Source organism: Podarcis vaucheri, assembly GCF_965113315.1.
Source record: "Podarcis vaucheri genome assembly, chromosome: 16".
Taxonomy (NCBI): Eukaryota; Metazoa; Chordata; class Lepidosauria; order Squamata; family Lacertidae; genus Podarcis; species Podarcis vaucheri.
This window is the reverse complement of record NC_138754.1, coordinates 44,305,927-44,328,044: the sequence shown is the minus strand read 5'-3', so window position 1 is coordinate 44,328,044 and position 22,118 is coordinate 44,305,927. Positions and strand designations below refer to the sequence as shown.

The 22,118-nt window shown below is 50.2% G+C and overlaps 1 protein-coding gene across 1 annotated transcript in view; it reads left to right on the top strand.

Annotated features, from left to right (window-relative positions):
• MYO18B (myosin XVIIIB) overlaps positions 1-22,118 on the top strand; it is a 330,944-nt gene that overhangs the window by 66,402 nt on the left and 242,424 nt on the right. The window contains exon 12 of the mRNA XM_082204380.1: positions 10,667-10,811. Coding sequence (XP_082060506.1) covers positions 10,667-10,811 — 145 coding nt within the window. The remainder of the gene's footprint in view (positions 1-10,666; positions 10,812-22,118) is intronic.

Genomic DNA, 22,118 nt, shown 5'->3' with positions numbered 1-22,118 from the left:
GCCACTCCCCGTTGCCTGGTACCCTCTCGGAGCGGACTCGGCGCCGTTCCGGGTTCCTGAAACCTGTGCGGTGCCTTGTAGGGAGTGAGCACTGATCTGTGGAACACCGGATGCATTCTGGAACCCTCCGGAAGCGCCAGCCTGAAGGCCACCGGGTTGACCTGCTCTTCGACTTGGTAGGGCCCCAGTTGCTTATGCCCTAGTTTCTTCTTGGCCAACGACCTGGCCGGCACTGCGTGGGCTGCTAACCAGACCCAGTCTCCCACATGGATCTCTTCGCCAACTCTTCTGTGTTTGTCTGCCTGCACCTTGTATGCGTGTTTGGCCAGCTCCAGGTGCCGCCGCAGCTGATCGTGGACCTCCTGCAACTCCGACGCGAACGCATCCGCTGTCTGCGGCTCCCCCTCCACCAGTCTTTCCAGTCCCGGGAAGGTTCTGGGGTGCCTCCCGTTGTTGGCGAAGAACGGCGTGACCCCCGTGGACACGTGCTTCGTGTTGTTGTAGGCGAACTCAGCGAGCGGCAGGTAATCCACCCACGTCGCAGGCTGTTGATTCGCATAGCATCTCAGGTACTGCTGCATGATGGCATTGACCCGCTCCGCTTGCCCGTTGGTCTGCGGGTGTCTCGCCGACGCCAGGTTGATCTTGACGTTTAGGAAGCCCATCAGCTTCTGCCAGAAATTCGAGATGAACTGCCGCCCGCGGTCGGACAGAATAGACCGTGGCAGACCGTGAACCTTGAACACGTGGTCTATGAACAGTTTGGCGGTTTGTTCCGCCGTGGCCACCTTCGCACACGGGATGAAATGTGCCATCTTGGAGAACAAGTCCACCACCACCAGCACGGCCGTCTTGCCCCTCGAGCTGGGCAGATCCGTGACGAAGTCCAGGGCGACTCTCTCCCATGGCTCGACCGGAGTTTGCAGCGGTTCCAACAGTCCGGCCGGCGGTCTGTGCACTGGTTTGGCCCTCTGACAGGTGTCGCACCTCGCCACATAGTCCGCGACCTCCCCTCTCATTCCGGGCCACCAGAAATCCCTGGCGACTAATTCCACCGTCTTCTCCTTGCCAAAGTGCCCGGCAGTGGGCGCGTCGTGCAGCTGATGCAGTACCTTGGCGCGAAGTTCGTCTCCCGGCACGTAGATGGCCCCTTTGCGGATGAGCAATCCATCTCACAGCTGGAACCCGTCGGTCGCTGCCGTGCCCCTTTGCATCTCTGCCATCTTTGCTTGCGCGAAGGAGTCATTCTGCAACGCTCGTCGCACCGCCTCCAGGTCCACTGTCGCCGCAGCGCACGCCCACACTGTTGGTGCGAAGATGTGCATGGCGGCCGCTGGCGTGGCGTCCTCCAGATACTGTGGCTTACGGGAGAGCGCGTCCGCCATGATGTTGGTGTCCCCCGGGACATACTCTATCCGGAAGTCGAAGTTCGCAAAGAACTCAGCCCAACGTATCTGCCTCTGGTTCAGGAACTGTGCCGTGCGCCAGTGCTCCAGATTCTTGTGGTCCGTGCAGACCTGCACCGTGTGCTTGGCTCCAATCAGGAAGTGCCTCCATGCTTTGAACGCTGCATGAATAGCCAGCAACTCCCTGTCCCAGATGGTGTAGTTCTGTTCGGACTTGCTGAGCTTCCTGGAGTAAAACGCTCCGGGCCTCCAAACCCCCTGCGGGTCCTTCTGCAGCAGGACTGCTCCGACGGCCCTGTCCGAGGCGTCTGTTTCAACTCTCATCGGCCTGCTGGGGTCGACATGAAGCAGCTGTTCCTCCGACGCGAAAAGACGCTTGAGTGCCTGAAAGGACTGCTCCGCCTGTGCTGTCCAGACGAACTTCTTTTTCTTGGAACTGAGCGTGTCCGTGATGGCCGCTGTCTGCATAGCGAAGCCTTTGATGAACTTGCGATAGAAGTTCGCGAAGCCGACAAACCGTTGGACCTCCTTCCGGTTGCGTGGGCTTTTCCAATCCAACACCGCTCGAACCTTGGCGCTGTCCATGGCGAGCCCCTTGTCAGACAACTTGTAGCCCAGGAAATCCACCTCCGTCACGTCGAATTGGCACTTCTCCAGCTTGGCGTAAAGCCTATGTTGCTGGAGCCTGCTCAGCACTTCCCTGACGTGTCTGTCATGCTCCTGCTGCGATTCCGAAAAGATCAGGATGTCATCCAAGAAACAGACGCACGTCTTGTAGAGGAGCCCCGCCAACACGTGATGCATGAAAGCTTGAAAAACGTGGGAGCCATTTTGCAATCCAAAAGGCATAACTCTATATTCGTAGGTGCCCAGGGGCGTGAACATGGCTGTCTTCCACTCATCTCCTTCCCGCATGCGAATGAGGTTGTACGCCCCTCGCAGATCCAACTTGGTGAACACGTTGCCCTTGCGTACTTTTGCGAGGAGGTCGTCGATTCGGGGCATGGGGAAGTCCGATGGCTTGGTCACACTGTTCAAAATGCGGTAGTCCACTACGAGTCTTTTTTGGGGCGTGTCTCGCTTCTTCACAAAGAATACAGGACTGCCCCCCGCTGCCTGGGACTCTCGGATGAAACCGCGCTTCAAATTATGATCTATGAACTCTTTGAGTTCCTGCAGTTCGTCTTCAGACATGGAATACAGCTTCCCTTTGGGCAGCGCCGCCCCCGGCAGCAGGTCAATTTTGCAGTCATATGGTCTGTGGGGGGGTAGCTTGTCTGCCTCCTTCTCGCAGAAAACCTCCAAAAATTCTGCGTACTTGTGGGGAATCGCTTGCAGCGTGCCTAGCAGCATCTGTGACTCCTCTTGCTCCCCTTCCTGCTGGGGCATGATGCAGTGTTCAGCACAAAAGGAAGAGCCGAAGGTCAGCTGCCTCTGGTACCAAGCCAGCGTCGGGCTGTGCTTGTCCAGCCAACTCATGCCCAATACAATTGGCGTGTCCGAGAGTTGAGTGACGTTGAAGCTGATGATTTCCCTGTGATTTCCAAGCCGCAGCACCATAGGTGGCGTCTGCTTCACCACTTGCCCCCCTAACAGCTCCCTGCCATCCACCGTGACGACCTGCAGGGGCAGCGTGGCAGGCAGCAACTGTATAGCGTGCCGGTCGACAAAGTCCTGCCCTATGAAGTCTGCATTGCTTCCCGAGTCGACGGTGATTGGCACGTCCATGGTGATTCCATTGGGTAGCTGGAGCGATGCGGTGAGCCTCACTACTGGCTTGGGCGGGAGGGGGTCCATGGGCGGTAAAATCTCTGGGGACTGCTTCACTGACACGTCTGGCTGGGCCCCAGTGCCTCTTCCTCCAGCCAGACATCGTCGTTTCCCTGCTGTGGTTCTCCGTGCTGCGTTGCTGCAGTCACCATTGCTGAGGCTGCAGTGTGCTTGTGGAGCCTCCGGGGACACTCTTTCGCCATATGCCCTGGATCCTCGCAGATATAACACTTCCTGGTCCCTCTAGGAGGCTTCGCTTTCACTGCTGCCGGTGCTAGGGCTCTGGCTGCTGACTGAGCCCTTGCACTCCCAACCTCCATCGGTTCCACCCCTCCTCCTGTTGGAGGCGTGGATTGCGTACGCGCTGCTTCTCTGGGAAGGAAGGAGGAGCCCCTGGCTGGTTCGCGCCCGCTGCGCCCTTCGTCGCTGCTCCACGGACGTTCTTCCAGCCGCACCCCCACCGCCAGCGCCCTCTGAACGATCTCCTGCGTGGTCCGGGGTCTCTCCCCCCTCGCAATCTCATCTTTAACCGAGTTGTGCAAGCCCTCCCAAAAAAGGTCTCTGACAGGAGCCGAATCTCTGTCCCATTCCAGGGCACTGACCAAAGCGAAAAAGCGGGCATGATACTGCCTTACGCTGGCCCTCCCTTGCCTTAGTCCATGCACCTCCTTTCGGGCAAGATCCACGTCAATGCTTGATAAAAAACAGCCATCCATCGCTTTAATAAAGGCGTCTGCATTTTGGAGCGCAGGATCCTTATCTCTCCACAAATTGCGCAGCCATGCTTTTGCGTCTCCATGCAAATGGGACATGATGAACCCCACTTTCTCTTGTTCATCTCTAAAGTCTTTGTGCAGTAGTTGCAGTGCACACATTACGTCTGCTCTAAAGTTGGGGTACTGTTGCAAATTCCCATCGAAGTGCGAGACTAGACCGCCTGTGCGTCTCCCCAACCCAATCCCCTCTGATTTGGGTGTCTGTTGCCCTTGCTTCGTAAGCACGTCCAACCTGACCTGGAGATCCCTGTAGGCGGCAGCTGCTTCCTCCTCTCTCTTCCTGGACGCCAGCGCCTCGGCAGTCAGTCGTGAAACTGCTTCTCTGAGTTCCGTTATTTGCTGTTCGGCCGTCATGTTGTCTGCCGTTCGTGAGCTCTCTTGTAGGCACCCGCTTTCTCTCCTCTCCGCGAGGCCGTGGATGCCCACAATTTAATGAGACGGAGCTTACTGTCAGGGTTACTTCCAGATCCGAGCTCACAGAGGATCACGCTAGCCAGCGGTCGTTAAATAAAAGTCTTTATTGAGTTACAGTCTCCATTCTCGAGCTGCTGCGTGCAACCCTACGTCTTATGCTTAGATCGGCGAAGCTCCGTCTGAGTCTCCGCCCCTTGCACACCAACTTAATATCCTAGCCCTGCTCCACCTTTTCCGCCTGACAGTTCTCCTCTGGGTCCCTCTGCCCCCCTGGGTCTCTTCCTTCCGGGATTCTTCTGACGCTGACCCCCCGGACCCTTCTGTCTCCTTGCGCCGGGCTTTAGGACCTGGCTCCCTTTCCGGGCTGCCTACTGCGCCACCTTCCTGTGCATTTGAACTTGGCGCGCGCGCCCAACCTTCCACTTTCCGTCTAACCGTCACTTCGCTCCCCGATGAAGGTGTGGCCACTCCTGACTCGTGCCCTCCCTCCTGTTGCGAGCTGCCAGCGCTTGCTCCCTGGCGCTCTTCCTCTTTCCTACTCTCTGGCGGTGACGTTGGTCCCGATCTCCAACTGCTCCCCTCTGAGTCCCCTCTGGCTCTTTCTTCCTGGGGTGTCCCCCTACTCTCCCCCCTTGCCCTGGCCACTGGTGCTCCTTTTTGTGAATCTTCTGATTCACTGGAAAGGCTCGGAGATCTCGGGTCGTCGTCATCACTCATCCTTTCGTCTGCCTCCTCCCCCTCGCTCTCTGTTTCCTCCCTTGCCCTCGCCTCTGCTCCTGAACCCCTGACACACATCAATTTCTAAAAATGAGTTGGTAGTTTAAAAATATTCTTATAAAGAAATAAGCGTGGGTTCCAGGTATGAAAAAGTTTAAGGTGTTGTTTTCTCCATTTGAAGTTTGTGAGCTTGGGAAAAATGGATTGCAGATGGGTTTCATGTAAGGTCCAACATATTCCTCCATTATCTAGCTGACAATTTCATTTCCCAGAAGTTGGAAGAAGCAGCAAGGGAATCATCTATCTTGGACCTGGTCCTCACCCACAGTCAGTGGCGGAGCAACATGCTGCAACCCCCGGACTGGAGAACAGGCGTGGCGTGGCTGGCACACGTCCCGAGGTTGCATGGCATGTGGTGCATGTCCCAGGGTGTGGCGGCCGTGATGGCACCCTTTCCCCAAATGGTACCTGGTGCGGTGCGCTCCCCCTGCCCCCCTCCGTACACCAGTACTGACCTAACCCAAAGAGAACTCGTTAATGGTTCCTCTTCATCCTGGAAAAATGTTACAAGTTGGGTGCTGCAGGGTTCTGTCTTGGGACTGTTGTTCAATGTCTTTATAAATGACTTGAATGAAGGAATTGAGGGGATGCTCATCAAATGTGCAGATTGCACATTTGATGAGCATCCCCTGAGAGGGGTGGCTAATGCCGTAGAAGAAAGAACTGGGATTCAAAATGACCTTAACAGATTGGAGAATGGGGCCCAGGCTAACAAAATGAATTTCAATAGGGACAAATGTAAGGTTCTCCACTTAGGCAGGAAGAACCAGATGCATAAATGGGGGTCACCTGGCTTACTAGCAGTAAATGTGAAAGGAACTTAACATGAGTCAACAGTGTGATGCAGCTGCAAAAAAGAAAGAAAGCTAATGTCATCGTAGGCTGCATCAACAGTAGAGTGTCCCAATCAAGGGAAGTAATAGTCCCACTCTATTCTGCCTTGGTGAGACCACAGCTGGAATACTGTGTCCAATTCTGGGCACCACAATTTAAGAAGGACGTTGACAAGCTGGAAAGTGTGCAGAGGCGGGCAACCAAGATGATTAAGGGTCTGGAAACCAAGCCTTATGAGGAACGGTTGAAGGAGCTGAGTATTCTTAGCCTAGAAAAGAGGAGACAGAGATTTCATAGCCATCTTCAAATATCTCAAGGGCTGTCTCATGGAAGATGGAGCAAGCTTGTTTTCTCCTACTCTGGAGGGTAGGACTCAAACCAATGGCTTCAAGTTACATTAAAGGAGATTCCAACTAAACATCAGGAAGAACTTTCTGACAGAAGAGCTGTTCAACACTGGAATGTTCTTCCTTGGAGGTTTTTAAACAGAGGTTGGATGGTCATCTGTCATGGATGCTTTAGCTGAGATTCCTGCATTGCAGGGGGTTGCACTAGAGGACCCTTGGGGCTCCCTTCCAACTCTCCAGTTCTGTGATTCTATGTCTGAACAGGCCAGTGTCAGTTGCAGATTTGGAGAATTCAAGTTTCAGGTGGTGTCAGGCTGCCAGGCGAGGCTTACCTTCCCCCTCTCTGTGGATAACAGCATGAAGCGAAAGTAGTCTTTTGCCGCAGTAGAGAGGTTTATTGAACACAGCACAAACATAGCATCCATTCTTATTGTGCAGGTGCTCCCAATTAAGTTTCTCCCACTTCCCTCTAGTTACTTCCATCTTCCTGTCTCCTCACCACATGATCCCTTCACCACTGAGCCTTCTGAGAGGCTGCCCTATCTGGTGGCCTGGCTCTCGGGCTCATGGGAAGCACACTTTCTAGTAAGGGAGATTCAAACAGCTCTCTCTCTTCCCGTTCCTCTCGCCTTGGTTGCTCTTCTCCCAGCTCCGTCCAACTGTCAGTTCCCGAACTGTGTCCTTCCATGAACCATTGCTCTGGGTCGATACTATCCTCCTGCTCCAGAGGAGCTTCAGGATTAGGCCCTTGCGCAGAGGGAGAGGGGGCTCACACCATTCTTCCTCAGAGCAATACCCTTCAGTCTGGTTCCTGACATCTGGTTTGTTTTTTTTCACATGTGAAGATTTTAATTGTCTCCCTGGCACATTTGATGTCAGCGTCTGATTGTTCACAGGGAAGAAATAGGGAAGGTGAGAGATTAGTGATGCAAATATGCACTTTGGCCAATGTAGGCTCCAATCTGCATCCCATTTATGCCAGAGCTGCTTTGAGCTTCCCTGCGGAGTGAAATGACTGGCTTGTGCCAGGACTCCTTCAGTTTTTTTTCTGTTATCATTGAGTCTGCTGCTGTCAACACCCTCTGTGTGTCGGGGCTGGGCGACCCACCTTGAACTTGTGCTGTTAGCACTTTCCACCAGAGCCCGATTCATTCTGCTGACTTGTGCACAAACACTGAGTGGAGGATTTTGTGTGTCTGGAGGGACACTGCAGTGGGGGAGGCAGACTCTAAGCACCACTGCATGAAGAATCCCCCTGAAAGGCTGTGTCCTTGCACTTTTCCTTGCTTGGCTGTAGAGAAATGCGCAAGAATGGAAGGCAAACTACAAGGACACATAAAGAGGGTTACAGTGGCTTTCTTAGGCAGGCAGGGAAGATGGGGGAAGGGGTGAGCACTCCCAGCTATTGTAGGTCTCCCATTTCCAGATACTGTCCTGACCCCCACCCCAACTGAAGTTTCCACAGGAGGCAGTGATGGGACATGGCCACAAATTTGGATGGCTTTAAAAGTGGATTCAACAAATTTATGGAGGAGAGGGTCTTGCTCTGCCTTCACAGTCATAAGCAGCCATGCTTGTCGGTTTCCCATTGTCATCTGGTTGGCCACTGTGAGAACAGGATGCTGGACTAGGTGGGCCTGTTCCAGCAGACTATTCTTTGGTTCTTACATTATTATTCCTTGGAAGCCACCCTGGGCAGAGATTTAGAGAGGAGCCTTGCTGCTTGTGTCTATGCCTCTACTGCCAAAGGCACACAGCCAGCTAACCTGCAAATCTGGAGGAGTGAGGCATCGGGTCTTTCAGCAGGCAATGCTCTCAACCCCCAAAACAAAACAGAGGTGTGTCACTGAAAGTAGCTGGAGTGAGTGCCAAGCCAGGAATCATGCTTCTTTTCAAACCATGTTCTGAAGTTTGTTTCATGATCAGAACAATCCCCTCAAGTGATTGTTTTCACCCTGCTTTAAAAGCAACACTTCAAAGAACGGCTCAAAAAAATAAATACACACAAAAAAAACCTTAGCAAAACAGGATTCCCAATGAAATGGTCTGCCTCACAGCCAGAGGCTCTACTCCAAGGAAGCACTGAGGAGGACTGTGAGAGTTTGGAGCTTTGCTGTGTGTTCTCTGATCTGGTGACACATGCTGTCTGTTGATGTTGAATGGGGAGGGGCCCTTAGATGTCTGAAAGAGTTCTGGGACTTGCTGGTTAATGGGATTTTCTGCCGTCCTCAGCGGATGCTCAGCCCTTCTGTCTATTCCAGCTGTAGTGTTTCAGAAAGTTGCTTTGAGCCAAACACACTCCCCTTTGAAAGCTTCAAGACCTCAAGTCTCAAATGTTTGGTAGCCAAGAGCATGGCTTAATTAGAATTGGAAACACTATTGAAAAGGTTTACTTTTCAAATACATTTAAGTAGGAATTACTCAGCCTTGGAGAAGCCCCTTCCTTGGGTCTCTGTCACTCACCTGTGACTGTCAGAGTCACTCACCTGTCGGTCACTCATCCATTCTGAATGGGTGAGAAAGAAGCACAGAGCTATGACATACAGAGAGGCATCAGGCAACCTCACTGGAGGAGGACTGGTGATTCTGGCCATGTACCTGAGTCAGTAATCACAACGCAGAGAATTGCCAGAGTTAGAATTAATCATCCTAGCAGAGACTGCTTGGAAGTACGGAATTCAACAACAATCAATCATGCAGAGATGCAACGGAGAACCTTTTCTGAAATTAGAAAAAAGCTGCCCAGTGCTGGGGAATGATCCCAGTCATGTCCAGTGTGGGAGAGACATGGCAGGATTAACCACCCTGTGCTCTTTCAGCAACTTTGTCTGTGGTCAAGAGCTGTAGGTGCTCATCAAATGGAAGCCCTACTTCCATCTACTGCTCTGAAGTAGGGTCATCTCTGCCTCCAGGTTTTCAACTTTTATTCACATCTTCTGAAAATGCACAAACCTTTTCTCTTGTATGAATGATGCCAGGTTTTAGCTCACTGGTTCCTTTATTTTATCCAGTTTTCTGTTTGGAATCTTAATGGCTCCCCCTTTGTAAAAGCCTTTCCTCAGAAAAGTGGATAAGGCAAAAGAGGAGACCCATATATTTTAGGTGCCTTGGAGGGGTCATGTTTGCCTCCACACAACCATGTGCAGAAGAGTCATGGTTGCTCCTGACAGCGGCAGCCTTTGACACCACCACCACCTCCCCAGGAGAACACAAAGCTAGCGTATTTAGTAATGAGAATATTTTGCCTCCCCAAATACCTGTAGTCTTGCCACTTGTAATGTTTTTATTGGGAGGAGGAATAAGGAATTGCACCTCCTCCCAACTGCTTAGCCCAGCCATACTGAATTCTGTTGATCACACTCAAACACAACAAGGGACTAGGGGTGGAGGAGAAATGTGATTCAATTTGCATTTAAAGGCAAACCTACTTAATTTGCACTTCCCAAAACAAAATGAGTACTGAAGTGCAGCCGTTGTTTGAAATCCACACTTGCTGAATTTTGCAAGGTTGTCCTCCAGTCAAGCCATGTGTCCAGAAATGCATGTATTAGGGAAATAACATACAGAAATGTATTACATTAATTTAAATTGTTTTACAAAAATACATTAGGCAAGTTATATATACAAACTATGTGCATGTTATGAGAAATTTGCACTAAAAATGCTGGTGATTTTTTCTTTTAATTGCAAACTGATGTGGGAATGTGGCAAAATATTTTTAAGGTGACATGGAAATGAGGAGAGCTAAACTTAAGACATGGGTATAGCCAAGGAGGGGCAGATCCAAAAATATTATAAGCATTGAAAGTACTCAATTATCTGAGGTTCTGCTCCCCCTCAACAGAAGCCTGGCCCCCACAATGTCTTATTTATGGTGTATTTTTGCCTGTGACTTAAGAAACTGAAACTGAAAGATTCTACCATCCTTACAAGGGAAGTAACCTAGGCACTATCTCTCATTCAGTTCTGTAGCTTGGGGGTTCCTTCTACTGGAACCTTCGCCAACCTGGGGCCGGAAGCTGCAGGAGGGGAGGGGAGGGCTCTTCAGCTTGGCTCCTGCTTATGGGTTTCCCATGGGGCATTCACTGTGGGAGCAGGAGCAGGATCCTGAATTAGATGGGTCCTTGGCCTGACCCAGCAGGTTTTTCTTAGTTTCCTATGTTCACATGCTGGTTTAAGAATAATCAATGTAGGTGATGTATTTTGGAGAGGTTCTGGCCCTGTCGGGTTCTTTATAAGGGTGCTTTGTATGCTGACATTCTTTCTGAAGGCACCTTGGTATCTCTGGTCCCAACCCATGCCCTCATGCCATAGACCTGGCTGTTCCTTTCTATCCTTGCAGGCTGAAGAGAAGCAGAAGGCCTCAGCTGCATTTGCTCAGCTCCAGACTGCCATGGAGATCCTGGGAATTGTGGTGGAGGAGCAGAAGGCCATCTGGCGAGTTTTGGCCGCCATCTGCCACCTGGGTGCTGCAGGGGCTTGCAAAGGTAAGACTAACGGCTGGCAAAGGAGACTGCTGTGCTGGATCCATCTGCTGCAGCCTGAGAAAGGAGATGATGGAGATGTCCCTGTCTCTCATCTCTGCTTTGTAGGCTGCATGGTGCAGCATTTCAGAAAATCAAGCCATCTGCCTGGGCTCATTTGTCTGAATTCCCTGCCCCCTTTTAGCCTATCCTTCTAGGAGCATTACAGAAAGTCAATGGATCTCAGTTCAGCCTCTCTGCTTGAGAGGCTGCTGTTTTAATATAATGCTGGTCTTGCACAAGGCCTGCTCTTGGAGATCCCCGGAGTGGGAGGAGAGCCAGAGAAAGTGCAAGATCCTCCAATATGTGTTCTGTCTGAGCCAGCAAGCAGAGTGTGCCACCCACTGCAGAGTTGGCAAAATGTTAAGCCACTTGCTATCTTACATAGAACCATAGAATTGTAGAGGGCTGCCTCATGGAAACAAGCCTGTTTTTTGCTGCTCCAGAGAGTGGTACCCGAACCAACAGATTCAAATAACAAAAGAGGACATTCTGATTAAACTGGGAAGAACGTTCTGAAGATAAGAGCCATTTAACAGTGGAACAGACTCCTTGGAGGCTTTTAAACAGAGGTTGGATGGCCATCTGGCATGGATACTTCAGTTGAGATTCCTGCATTGCAGGGGGGTGGACTAGATGACACTTGGGGAGGCCCTTCCAACTTTACAATGCTATAATTTCCTCAACACCCCTCAGCCTCCCGGGCTGCTCACACTTCCTGATCTGAATATGCCTCCTAGTAAAAGGTAAAGGTAAAGGTACCCCTGCCCGAAACGGGCCAGTCTTGACAGACTCTGGGGTTTGTGCGCCCATCTCACTCAAGAGGCCGGGGGCCAGCGCTGTCCGGAGACACTTCCGGGTCACGTGGCCAGCGTGACAAAGCTGCATCTGGCGAGCCAGCGCAGCACACGGAACGCTGTTTACCTTCCCGCTGGTAAGCGGTACCTATTTATCTACTTGCACCCGGGGGTGCTTTCGAACTGCTAGGTTGGCAGGCGATGCCTCCTAGTAGGATTTCCCTTATTGTGGCTTTCCCTTTGCTTTGAAGAGTGGTTGCCTAGGAAAGCTGCAGAATGCAAATCCCTGGGGTGATAATTTTAGAATGAGAGAAGGGACTCTCACAGCCACCCCTTGGCTCCCTTAAAATTAAAATGTGGGCTAAATATTCAGCACAACAGTAGTCCAAGAGGATAGCAAAATCATACAAAGATCACGAAAGTGTATTATCAGAGATGGCTACAAGCAATGCTTCTGTTCCAGAGGCAGAGTCATGTGCTGCCTATGCAGTGGTGGAGGAAGAGGGGACGGAGGGAGCACACCACCCCCGGCAGAGCAATCCCAGTGGGGTTCCATCGTGGTTGCCCCCCCCGCCCACACTGGGCGCCCCACCCCCACAGGCGGCATACCACGCCCCCAGGACGCGTGCCAGCCCTGCCCCCGCCTGCTCTCTGCCCTCAGTGCCGGAGCTTGAAGCTCTGCCACTGTGCCTATGCACTTGTTTATCCATCTGGCTCCATTTTGAATTTGCACCCTCAGCCTTCATTACCATTTTATTATGGTAATGAACAGAGTTGAGTCTGATACTGCTGGCTCCTCTATCAGCTCCTATCCATCAGTCTCCCAGGTGCCATCAACACTGTCTGGCCTTGCAACTGTATTTTATTTTCTTCTGATTATGATTTGGTGTTGCTGTGTCTGAATTATAGCAAGAAGAATCTTCAGTGGAAGTCGTGCTTGTGAAGACTTTATTTAAATGCAGAGAAAGTGAGAGTGGGGAGGGCATTAAGGAGGGAGAAGGTGGTGCTCTTCATAATTTTTTTAAAGATGTGCTCTAACCTAAAGGCAGCTCCTGGTGATTTATGTACTTTGGATTCTAAGCACTTTGGGACTGTGGTGTTGCGAAATCAGCTGGGGGGGGGACATTTATATACATCTCTGTAGCATGTCACAGCACCATTAATCAACTATAATTATTTTAAAATTAGGAAAGTTCACTGCTTAGGATGATGTCCTTCACCTGCCAAATGCTTAATACCAGAGTTTCCTGAAGATAGTATGAAATATCCAGGAATTTTTGTGAGGCTCTGGGTTCAGTTCTGGAATCAAGCCTTTGATACCCTGTCTAAGGCAACATTTGATAGCAGTGGCTTGTTGATTTCTAAACAGAGGATCACTTCATTGCTCTGTAATGCTTCATTCCAGATTTTTGAAGATTACTTGGGAATTGCAAAGAGTGTGATTGCATCCCCATGTTCCTGCTTTTTTATTGCTGCAATTGTCACATGATAGTTTCGTGATTATGGGCAGGGGGTTGCTTGGCAGGGGGTTGGACTCGATGGCCCTTGTGGTCTCTTCCAACTCTATGATTCTATGACACACTGCATGGAGATTTCCCTTGCATTTTGAATAGTTGGAGCTTGGTTTCCAATAGTAAAATTACCACTAAAGTTCATGGGTTATTACTAAGGTGGTGGTTGCTGCTGCGGCTTCTGCTTCTTCTCCAGCTCATTGCACACAGCTCTTTACAACAAAAGGGAAAGGTCTTATCAGTGCCCATCAGTTGAATGCAACCTGCCCATTCTGTCCATGGCCAACGCTTAGGCCACATTCAAGTCATACCTTTAAAGCACTATGATACCTCTTTAAACAGTCATGTTTCCCCCAAAGGATTATGGGAGCTGTAGTCTGTTAAGGGTGCTGAGCATTGTCAGGAGCCCCTTATATCCCTCCCAGAACTACAGTTCTCAGAGTTTCCTGGGAAGAGGGATTGATTGTATAGCTACTCTGGGAACTGTAGCTCTGGGAGGGTAGGGAAGGAAGTTTCAGACATACGTAGGTGAGTTCATCTCTGTTATAATCTTTTCCAGCAAGGTCACATCAGGAAAAGTTTGATTCTCGCGAAAGTAGCTTGACTAGGCCAGATACTTCCTTTACCATATTGCGGGCAACGGAAGAGTGTTGTCTCTGCAAAATAATGAAGTTCTGTGAGGGGATACGAATTTCCTGACAGCTCTCAGCATCCTTAACAAACTACAGCTCCCAGGAAGCCATGACAGTCCGGAGTGGTGTCATAGTGCTTTAAGTGTATGCTGTGGGCACAGGAGCTGAGTAGAGCTTTGCTCCCCAAAAGATGCCTTGTGATTGTGCCTTCTGGCAGCCAAGCAAGTACCTGTGTTGCAGCTCTGAGCTTCCCATCAGGGTCCACTGCCATCTCCTGAGGGCGAGCATCAGGGATCAAGAGAGGGCTCAGAATGTGGTCAGGGTGGTTTTCGGTGGTGGTAAGAACAGCCAAGGTGGTTCAGGCTGCCTTGTGGGGCTTCTGAAGGTTCTTCCAGGTCCTCATTTGTTCTCTGTGGGGTTTCTTGCCTCTTTCATACAGGAGGTCTCCATGAGATCTGGACTAGGCAGAATCTTGGCCTGTTTGGAAGAACTGAATACCAGGCTGCTTCAAGACCAGCTATTTAGTGAGGCACATCCTGCTTCATTCAATCACTTTACAGGGCATCCACATGTCTGCACAAAATCTGACATTTTTCAGGGGTTTGGGAGTGGAAAAATAAATAGCTCTTGTCTCTCTTCTTTCAGCAGCTCACCCTTTGCTCCAAAAATCGATTTTGTTGCCAAAGGGAATCAAAGGACTCACAGATTTAAAAATGGATCAAAGCAAAATAGAAGTGGACTGAGAGAGAAAAAGATGAATTAGTTCCTATAACTCCAGTCCTCCACTCTTCCTGCATTCAGTGGTATTCTTGTCAGGGACTTTTTTATTAATGTATTTGTTTGTTTGTTTGTTTGTTTGTTTATTAAACTTATATCCCAAAGTTGCCCAAGGCAGCAAACGTGATAAAATGATAAAAACCTCTTAAAAACAGACCATTCCAGTAGAGATGCAGACTGGGAAATATCTAATCTTAAAAGGCTTGTTGGAAGAGGAAGGTCTTCAACTGGTACCTCTCCAGTCATAGAATCACAAAATTGTAGAGTCGTCTAGTCCAAGCTCCTGCAATGCAGGAATCACGGCTAAATGTAATATTCAAGGGAAGGGCATTCCAAAGGCCAGGTGCCACAAAACTAAAGGTCCGACTCCTGTATTTTGCAGAACAGACCTCTTAATAAGAGGGTATCTGCAGCAGGCCTTCTCCTGCAGAGCACAGTGATTGACAGTTGGGGGGGGGTCTAAAACCCTAGGTGCCTAGGGTCAAAACGACCCCTTTGAGTAGCTGTCGAAGCCAGCCTTCGACAATCTTTGGGGTTGGCTAATTTGGGTAGCCAACCCCAAAGATCAGAGTCTGACAGTCCTTCATGTTGAATGTCACTGAGCCTCCCTGCCAATTCGTGTATGTTATTTAAGTGTCCGGTGATGTTCAAGGATTGGTCAGTCACATATGTGCAACATTTGGCGCCTATCAAAGCACAGGTTCCCCCCTTGACTTGACAATAAAAAGTCTGTAGCAATCCTCGTTTGTAACCTACCTCAGAGAACTCAGATACCAAAGAATCTGTTATCTGAGTGGCTTCTTACATGAATTTCAGGAGGATGTCGGTGAGTCTGAGAATATCAACATGGTTAGATCCAGCTCCGTAAGCAGGGAACAGTGCCCGAGCCACAGTCTCTCCATTGGCAGCGATGTCGGAGAGATCTGACAGGTCCTTTGGTTCCCTTTTATTCCTCTGTCTCCCGGGGAGTAGATGCAGGGTGACCCTAATCCCAGAGACAATGTATCTGACAAAGCAGGACCCAGACATGTGTGGGCTTATCCAGGTGTATGCCCGGTGTCTGCACACCCAGAACAAGCCACTGAGGAACGATTCCATTCTGCCAGATGCAAAGGTCTGCAATAGCATAAGGTCCAAGTGTTGTGGCTTCCAAGTGGGTTGGTGGCCAATTGCGTTGGCCCAGGCGAGGGTAAGGTTTGGAAAGGTCTGGGAACGCGTTGGGTTAGTGACAGTCACTTGTCCTGTGGCTAGAACCTCGAGCTTGACATTGCAGGTGCTAGTTCCGATAGAGGTCCCTTCTCTGGTGAAGCGGCGACAGAGGGGTCCCTTGGTGGGACCTGTGAGGTACAGATATTGGTGGGTAAGGTTTAAAGCGGTTAAGTTCCAGGAGGCAACATCTCCGGAATGGTATTGTTCCAGTGTTATGGCTACTGGAACTAGTGGAAGACTTTGCTGAAGGTGGCTGGGTGCATGGGCACAGATCCAACAGTTCAGGTAGGGAGTTTCTTTAGCCACCTGGCTAAGACGTTTGATGTAAGAGTTCTGCTCCCAGGACGAAAAGAGATCTTCTCCCGGGAAGGAGAGGTCTGTGCCAAGCTGCCGGGGCGCGATGCCAACTGGGTATAGTGGGTCAGTGGTATTCAGGAGCCGCCTGTCCTTAGCAGTCCCGCCACATCTCAAAGGACTGGCGTTGTCCCACACAGGGGTGTGGGAGGGGTGTATAGGATGGTGCCAACCCTCCAGGTACTCTGCCCCTCTCCAGTCGTGAGTGAGTCCAAGGTTCCATAGGCAACAGAATCGCCTTAGGCGGAGTCCTTGTAGTTAGGGTTTTCGTGGACCAAAGATCAAATTTTCGGAAGGGTGGTGTGAGTCTGTGTACACGCGTGTAGCCCCTCCGGCTTCGATTTCGGTCCAGTTCGGATTTCTAGAGATCTCTCCTTGGCCATAAAGTAGGTAAGTCCCATTGTTGCATCTCAGGCAGTAATACTGATGGTTGAGAGTGAGGACGGCTGACCCTATACGTTGGAGATTTTGGTCTCGTATAAAGAGTTCCCAGTACTAGTTATTGGCAAGTCTGGGTACTAATGAATGGTGCAACAGAGTCAGTGACTCAGGGAGACAGAAGTCAAAGTCCCCCATTCAGTCAGGGTTGGATTTCCCCCCAGATTCGATACTGTGAAAGTCCAAGAAATGGTAGTTTGTTTGTAATCCAGTGCAGTGGCTCGACGCGAAAGCGGAGATCCTGGTCAGGGAGGAGAGTATAAAAAGGGTGGGGAATAATTCCATGTTCAGCAACGGGGTAGTAAACCGGATGAACGGAGGGCTGGGTTGGCGCTCGGAAACAAGGAGTTGAGCGATGAAGCGGTGAGCTGTCAGTGGAGCTGTCAGTGGAGCTGTCAAACGGAGCGTTGAAGGAAAGCGACTAAGCAATGAGCTGTCAGTGGATCTGTCAGTTGAGCTGTCAAATGGAGCGCTGATGGAAAGTGGCGAAGTGATGAGCTGTCAGTGGAGCTGTCAGTTGAGCTGTGAAATGGAGCACTGAAGGAAAACGATGAAGCGATGAGCTGTCAGTGGAGCTGTCAGTTGAGCTGTCAAACGGAGCACTGAAGGAAAATGATGAAGCAATGAGCTGTCAGTTGAGCTGTCAAACACGTTTGAGGTGTAGTTTAATGGCGGTTGTGTCCGGGACAACTTTGGGGGTCCAGATGGGCTTGGAGGTGGTATCTGGTCCGGTCTGTTGGGCTCGATCCTGACCCTGATCTGGTCCGGTCTGTTGGGCCCGATCCTGACCCCGATCTGGTCTGGTCTGTTGGGCCCGATCCTGACCCCGATCTGGTCTGGTCTGTTGGTCCTCGTCCTCATTGATGTAGGAGGTTGCGGCGGGAGGCGGGGCATCAAAGATGTAGTCCTCTCCCTGGCTCTCCTGCGCCTCCTGGGGCGGTGGTGTTGCCTTGCACCTAGTGTGATGTAGTCAGGCGTTCTTTTCTCCCACCTTCAAAGCTATAGGCGAGGTTAGAAGTACTTGGTACAGGCCCTCCCAGGCAGGTTGAAGGGGCAGCTTCTGGTACACTTTAACCAGGATCCAGTCCCCCAGGTGGAAGGAGTGTGCTGGGACGTTGATTGGTAGATTCTGTCCCTCTATGGCAGCGTACTTGTAGAGATGTTGTAGCTGTTTTTGGAGCTGAATGACATAATTAGTAAGTTCTGCTTCCCCCACCTCAAGTTCCAAGAGGGGAAATAAAGTGTTATAAACAGGGGGAGGGGGTCTCCCAAACAGAAGTTCAAAGGGGGACAGTTTTAATGGTCCAGTGGGGGCACTCCGAATATTATGGAGAACTAGTGGGAGCGCATTTACCCATTTTAGTCCGGTGGTACTACAAAGTTTCCCTAGTTGTACCTTTATCTCTTGATTCATGCGCTCTACTTGTCCTGATGAGGCTGGGTGGTTGGGTGTATGGAGTTCCCACTTTGGAGCTTGGGCCACCTGTTGGACTACCTCCGCAGTAAAGTGGGTTCCCCTGTCACTGTCCAGTCGACATACCAGGGAATGATATCTTGTAAAAGGGCCCTGGCGAGTACTGAAGCGGTTGCCTTCTTGCAAGGGAATCCCTCCACCCAGGAGGAGAATTTGTCCACTATGATTAGGGCACGTTTGAACCCCTGACACTGGGGTTCAATGAACCCCTGACACTGGGTCGATGAAATCCAGCTGTAAACTCTCAAAGGGAACAAGAGCCCAAGGCCTGGCTCCTGGGGGTCTTTTAGGCTCCCGTTTGGGGTTGAAGTTTTGGCATGTTACGCAATTCTTTGAGGCTGCTGTGGCTGTAGCCGCTATCCCTGGAGCATACCAGCACCTTTGGACATGGTGTATTAGTCTTCCCTTTCCCCAATGAGTCTGTTGGTGGAAGACCCTCACAAATTTTGGAGTCCAGGCTTTTGGCATGACAGTTCTGCCGTCTGGGAGGAGCTAGACGCCATCCGTTTTGTTGGCACCCATGGATTCCCACATTGTTTTTTCCTCTTCAGTGGCCGATTGGTACATTTGTTTGAAGTCAATGTCGGCAGGGAGTTGTATACCTTGGAACTCAGTCTCATCCTCTGGGGGATGTAGTGAGGCCATTTGGGCTGCCCTGTCGGCTTGCCTGTTACCTTTGGAGACTGAGTCCCTCCCCTTTGTATGTGCTTTGCAATGGACGATGGCTATTGCTTTGGGCATGTGGATGGCTGTTAGTAACCTTTTCACTAGGGCTGCGTGGGAGATCTGAAAACCAGCTTCGGTCAGGAAGCCCCTTCGAAGCCATATCTGGCCAGTTGTGTGTACTAGTTGTATGTACTAGTCCGAAGCAATATTTGCTGTCAGTGTAAATTGTTGTCCTTCTTCCTTCACTAAGCTCACAAGCCCTTATGAGGCCCATCTGGGCACTATATTGAGGGTTTATAGGGTTGGCTTCTAAGACTTCGAAGTCAGAGACTACGGCATATCCAGTCTTCCTTTCCCCGTTTATGACTTTGGAATTGCCGTCTGTGTAGAGTATTAGATCAGGGTTTTCTAGAGGGAGGTGATCTAAATCTTCTCGGGGTTTCTCAGCTTGGCAGACTATCTTTGTACAATCATGGTGCAGGGTGCCATCATCTGGGAGGGGTAGTAGGGTTGCTGGGTTTAGGGAGTTGACCCGTTTAATAGTGACATTGGATGGAGTTAACAGGAAGGCTTCATAATGGTTTAGACGTGGGTTCAAGAAGTGGTGGCAGCCCCTTAGAGTTAGAAGGGTTGAGACCGCGTGGGGAACATGGATTGTGATCTTATGTCCCAACACTGTCTCTTGAGCCTTTTGAAGGAGGAGTGCAGCGGCAGCAATGGCTCTCAAGCAACTCACTGCTCCCTTTGCAGTATTGAGTTGTAGACTGTAATATGCCACTGGCCTTTCTTGATCTCGGAAGGGCTGGGTAAGAACTCCTGAGGCTACCCCCATTTGTTCATGAATGAATAGGTTGAAAGGGATGCAATAGTCCGGGAGGCCCAAGGCGGGGGCAGATCGTAATTCCCTCTTAAGGCGTTCAAAGGTGTTATAGGCTTCCTCTCCCCAAACCAGTTCATCAGGATGATCTTGGCGGGTCATAGTGGACTGGGGTTTAGTTTTTCCCCTGTAGCCGGCAATCCAAGCTCGGCAGAAGCCTGCCATACCAAGGAAGCCTGGCAATTGTCTCTTTGTTTTGGGGAGGGGAATTTTGGTGACTGCCTCTATTCTGTCAGTTCTAGGCTTCGGGTGCCTATCCCCAGGATATGTCCAAGGTATTTTACTTCCTGCTTGCAGTATTGCAGCTTCTTAGGGGACACCTTTATATGCTAGCTCGAGAAGGAGGTGTTCTGTGTCTAATTTACACGCCTCCTCGCTGGTAGAACATATTAAAATGTCATCTACATACAGCAGATAGGTAGACCAGGCAGATGTACATTCTGTAAATCCTGGTGTAATATTGCAGAATCATAGAATCATAGAATCATAGAATCATAGAGTTGGAAGAGACCACAAGGGCCATCGAGTCCAACCCCCTGCCAAGCAGGAAACACCATCAGAGCACTCCTGACATATGGTTGTCAAGTCTCTGCTTAAAGACCTCCAAAGAAGGAGACTCCACCACACTCCTTGGCAGCAAATTCCACTGTCGAACAGCTCTCACTGTCAGGAAGTTCTTCCTAATGTTTAGGTGGAATCTTCTTTCTTGTAGTTTGGATCCATTGCTCCGTGTCCGCTTCTCCGGAGCAGCAGAAAACAACCTTTCTCCCTCCTCCATGTGACATCCTTTTATATATTTGAACATGGCTATCATATCACCCCTTAACCTCCTCTTCTCCAGGCTAAACATGCCCAGCTCCCTTAGCCGTTCCTCATAAGGCATCGTTTCCAGGCCTTTGACCATTTTGGTTGCCCTCCTCTGGACACGTTCCAGTTTGTCAGTGTCCTTCTTGAATTGTGGTGCCCAGAACTGGACACAGTACTCCAGGTGTGGTCTGACCAGAGCAGAATACAGTGGCACTATTACTTCCCTTGATCTAGATGCTATACTCCTATTGATGCAGCCCAGAATTGCATTGGCTTTTTTAGCTGCCGCGTCACACTGTTGGCTCATGTCAAGTTTGTGGTCAACCAAGACTCCTAGATCCTTTTCACATGTACTGCTCTCAAGCCAGGTGTCACCCATCTTGTATTTGTGCCTCTCATTTTTTTTGCCCAAGTGCAATACTTTACATTTCTCCCTGTTAAAATTCATCTTGTTTATTTTTGCCCAGTTCTCTAATCTGTCAAGGTCGTTTTGAAGTGTGATCCTGTCCTCTGGGGTGTTAGCCACCCCTCCCAGTTTGGTGTCATCTGCAAATTTGATCAGGATGCCCTTGAGTCCATCATCCAAGTCGTTGATAAAGTTCAAGACAGAACCCTGTGGCACCCCACTAGTCACTCTTCTCCAGGATGAAGAGGAACCATTGATGAGCACCCTTTGGGTTCGGTCAGTCAGCCAGTTACAAATCCACTGAGTGGTAGCATAGTCAAGACCGCATTTTACCAGCTTCTTTACAAGAATATCATGGGGCACCTTGTCAAATGCCTTGCTGAAATCAAGGTAGGCTACATCCACTGCGTTCCCTTCATCTACCAGGCTTGTAATTCTGTCAAAAAACGAGATCAGGTTAGTCTGACATGACTTATTTTTCAGAAATCCATGCTGACTATTGGTGATCACAGCATTCCTTTCTAGGTGCTCACAGACTGTTTGCTTAATGATCTGCTCCAGAATCTTCCCTGCTATTGATGTCAGACTGACTGGGCGGTAATTATTTGGGTCCTCTCTTTTCCCCTTTTTGAAAATAGGGACAACATTTGCCCTCCTCCAGTCTGCCGGGACTTCGCCTGTTCTCCAGGAATTCTCAAAGATGACTGCCAGTGGTTCTGAGATCACATCTGTCAGTTCTTTTAATACTCTTGGATGCAGTTCATCTGGCCCTGGAGACTTGAAAATATAGCGGGCGATTCCGCATAACCCTGGGGTAGTCTGGTCCAGGTTAGTTGACTAGGTCCCCAGGTGAAGGCGAAGAGGAATTGACTCTCAGGGGCTAGAGGGAGACTGAAGAATGCAGAGCATAGATCTGCAGCTCTGTACCATGTAGTTCCTGCCGGGATTGCATTTAGAAGGGAATTTGGGTTGCCCACTACTGGGTGGTGTGGTATCACAAATTGGTTGACGAGTCTCAGGTCCTGAACAAAACAGTAACAAACTGGGGCCCCTTCCCCCAAAGGTTTTTTGATGGGGAGTACGGGGGTGTTACAGGGTGACGCGCAAGGAACCAGAATCCCCTTTTCAAGGAAAACCTCAATCATAGGCGTCAATCCTTCTATGGCTTCTTTTGGTAAAGGGTATTGTTTAGTGCAAGGGAAAGGAAGGTCTGTTCTGTAAGTAATCTTAACCAGGGTAGCCAATTTTAGAAGTCCTACTGAAGTGGACTCAGTACCCCATAGCCAAGGGGGCATTTCATTCTCTAGATCAGGAGGGAGGTCT